This window comes from Myotis davidii, unplaced genomic scaffold (genome assembly GCF_000327345.1).
Source record: "Myotis davidii unplaced genomic scaffold, ASM32734v1 scaffold6, whole genome shotgun sequence".
NCBI lineage: Eukaryota > Metazoa > Chordata > Mammalia > Chiroptera > Vespertilionidae > Myotis > Myotis davidii.
The window spans coordinates 9816596-9820254 of record NW_006383011.1 but is presented as its reverse complement, the minus strand read 5'-3'; the positions used below and the strand labels follow the sequence as shown (position 1 = coordinate 9820254).

Genomic DNA, 3659 nt, shown 5'->3' with positions numbered 1-3659 from the left:
TGAACCAGATTCATAGTAAGAGATCAGATCATTAGACTAGGGTCACCCTAAAAAGTCCACAATTCTCAGATCACTGCCCAGTTGCAACCTAGGTATTTCAAATTTTGAAATGAATTTTATTTCACCAATTTTTCATTTCTAATGCTTATATCATAATTCAGAACATTTCTATATATAGTAAGTTCAGTTTTTTAATCCTTTAAGTAGTATGGTATAACATATCTGCAAAATGTATCTTTAAAACTGTATATTTCAGGACCATCCAGTTTATTAAATGTTTATGTATTGAGAAAACATGAAATATCTTTGAAGGTCAAGCATGAAAGTCAAACAGCTTAAGCTTAACTGTCTTACTGAAAATTACAAAAGAAATCTACTAGTTCTTATCATTATATGCAAAATGGACTTTATAATGTAAAGCCAAAATATTGCCTACTAACACGGGTGATCTTACAATTAAAGTCCAGAATTCAAACATATACAAATAAGTAGGCTTTATTACTTACCAGGAGTAAAATCCTTGAGTTGTTGTATGTATTCCATGGCCTCATGAAGTTGATCCTGTTTACACAGGCAGAGAATAACTTTGTTGAACAGGTTACATTTACTGTAGATGATCTGAGCTAAAGCCAGGCACTTGGCTTTGTTATGAGTATCCTGATCTCCATAATCACAAATCACATCTCCAGCCTCCTCAGAAAATGTGAGTCTAAAGCAAGGAAATCAATAAGGCACACATTACTGAGTTCTTAATGAGAGGATAAAAATGAAGTCTTGGAAAACTCAGCACAGTAGAACTGGAATTTCTATGGTCTATAAGAATTCCAAGTTAATAGGCAATTAATGTCGGAGAAATTAAATACATCTAAAATTTAACAGCAAGAAGAAAAACAATTAGCATATATTCCCTTGGAGGAAGACATTTTGGCAAAACTGAGCTCAAGTTATTAAAAAACCTATAAACCATGTTAAAACTCTCCTGGAAAGACTGGAGGGATTTCAAAATATAAGGTAAACAAAAATTCTGGCCACCCTCCTCCGCCTTTCCTCCGAGATTCCGCACTCTGTTCCATGCTTCCATGTCTCTTGATCCTCTCTGTTCATCAGTTTATTTTATTTATTAGATTCCATATATGAGTGCGATCATGTGATACTTGTCTTTCTCTGACTGACTTATTTCATTTAGCATGATACTCTCCAGGTCCCTCCATGCTGTCTCAAAGAAAACTATTAAATTTTTGAGAATGAACAACTTTATTAACCAAATACCAAAATTAAGTTCAATTTTGCTTACCTTTCTTGAGTGACCCATTGGATAACTAAATCTAAACGTTTTTCCGAAAGTCCACATTTGATTCCTTCCAGGGTTAGTTCTGCATTAATAGGACGTCTATTAGCATGACTTGTGCTAAAGATAGCCTCAAAAAATGAGAGTAATGGAAAAGGCTTTCCTCTAATTTTTCCAGCAGCTACAGAGAAAAATAGAGTTTTTAAGTAAAATACTTTAATAGTTTGCCCTGTCTAATTTCATATTATTTTCATCTCTTTGCATTTTAAAAAAAATTTAATCTAAAATTACATATTTGTAATTTTTGTTTGTTTTTGTTGTTAATCCTCATTCAAGGACAATTTTCCATTGATTTTCAGAGAGAGTGAAAGGAAGGGGGAGAGGCAGAGAGAGGAACATCAATGTGAGAGGAACATATCAATTGGCTGCCTCCCCCATGCACCCCAACCAAGGCCAAGGATTGGACCTGCAACTGAAGTATGTGCCATTGACCGGAATCGAACCCAGGACTCTTCAGTCTGCAGGCCAACGCTCTATCCACTGAACCTAACTGGCTGGGGCCATATTTGTAATTTTTAACTAATGCTTATGGACTAAACATTCTATTTTGGATAATGACTAAACATCACATGCTATGTAAAAACCAAGGCAGAGATTGGAGTGATTATAAGCCAAGGAATGCCAAACATTGTTGTCAGCCACCTAGAAACTAGGAGGAAAGCATGAAATGTAATCTCTCTCAGAGCCTCCAAAAGGAACTTTAAAAAGCTGAAAGGGTATACCATCAGCAGATCTGCACTATAAGAAATGATAACGGTAGTCTTTCAAGCAGAAAGAAAATGATACCAGGGAGGAATACAAATCTACAAAAGGAATGAAGAACAAAAATGGTATATGCTCTGAATATAAGAATTTAGAAATATATTATTTTTATATAATATGTTAAGTTGTACAATATTACCTGAGAGTAGCATGTGATAAATATTTAATCTATAAACCCTAAAGTAACAACCAAAATAAATCAACAAAAATTTATAGCTCGTAAATCAACAAAGGAGAAAAGTGAAATCATAAAAAAAATTGAACTAATCCAAAAGAAGGCAGAAAAAGAGAGAGAAGGTAACAAAAGAGTTGAGGAAAATAGCAAACAAAACTGAACCATGTCAATAATCATATTAAATATAAATGATCTAAACATTGCATTTGAAAGACAAAGATTGTCAGATTGTATAAAAAAGTAGGACCCAAGTATATGTTATCTAGAAGGCATTGACTTTAAATAAAGACACAAATAAATTAAAAGTATGAAAAATATACACACTAATATTTATCAAAAGAAAGATGGATTGCCACTTCTAATCTCAAAATTTACTAGAAAACCATAGTAATTAAGATAGTATGATACTGGCATATGATGAATAAATAACTAGAGCAATAGGATAAATTAAGAGTTCAGAAATAAACCCTGGCCAATTGACTTTTGACAAAGGGGCCAAAAAATTCAATGGATAAAGGAAAGTCTTTTTCTTAACAAATGGTGCTGGGAAAACTAGATACCCACATGTAGAAAGGAATGCATTTGGACCCCTACGTCCCATTATACACCAAAATGAACTTATACTACATGACAGACCTAAATACATAAACTCTTAGAAGAAAACACAGGATCTTAAGTTAGGCAAGGAGTTCTTAGATATAACAGCAAAAGCACAGAAATAAAAGAAAAAATCATAAACTGAATTTCATCAGAATTACACATTTTTATTCTTCAAAAAATACCATCAAGAAAGTAAAAGAATAATCCACAGACTGGAAGAAAATATTTCTATATCATCTATATAAGGGAATATAGAAAGAATTCTTGCAACTCATTAATAAAAACACAAATACTGCACACTCTCCCTCCCGAGCCTGTCTCCTCCCGCTCCCTCTCTTCTCCATCGTTCTCCCTTGTACTGTTACAGCTCAGGAAACTGAGTAAAAGGTAGATAGAGATAAGACTGGAGCCTAGATCTTTCGTCTCCCAGGTCAATACTCTTTCCATTCTATCATGGGGGAAAGTACTGCTGCATACATATAGAAGGTTCAGAGAGAAATGCTTACCCTTAAATTTATTCACTGTCCCAATGTTTAGAAGAATTCCTCTAGGACTTTTTGCTGCAAAACAAGCGGCCTTCTCATATTCACCAAGTGAGATTAATTCATTGAACCTACAGCCATTACATTTCATTATACATTATAAATAGTAAACAAAAAAAGAAAACTGATTAGAAATCTTTAATATACACTAAACACAGTCGCATAGTAATATAGAAAAGCAATTCTAATAAATGATAACGAGATTCATTCCCTCTATAAGAGGTTATTTCAC

The 3659-nt window shown here is 33.5% G+C and overlaps 1 protein-coding gene across 3 annotated transcripts in view; it reads right to left on the bottom strand.

Moving 5' to 3' along the window:
• The window catches only part of CLHC1 (clathrin heavy chain linker domain containing 1), a 30229-nt gene that overhangs the window by 9499 nt on the left and 17071 nt on the right, over positions 1 to 3659 (bottom strand). For all 3 annotated transcript variants that reach the window (XM_006778589.2, XM_006778590.2, XM_015557939.1), the window contains exons 8-10: positions 3392 to 3498; positions 1295 to 1469; positions 507 to 709 (exon numbers count right to left, since the gene is read on the bottom strand). In XM_006778589.2, the coding sequence (XP_006778652.1) occupies positions 507 to 709; positions 1295 to 1469; positions 3392 to 3498 (485 nt within the window). The remainder of the gene's footprint in view (positions 1 to 506; positions 710 to 1294; positions 1470 to 3391; positions 3499 to 3659) is intronic.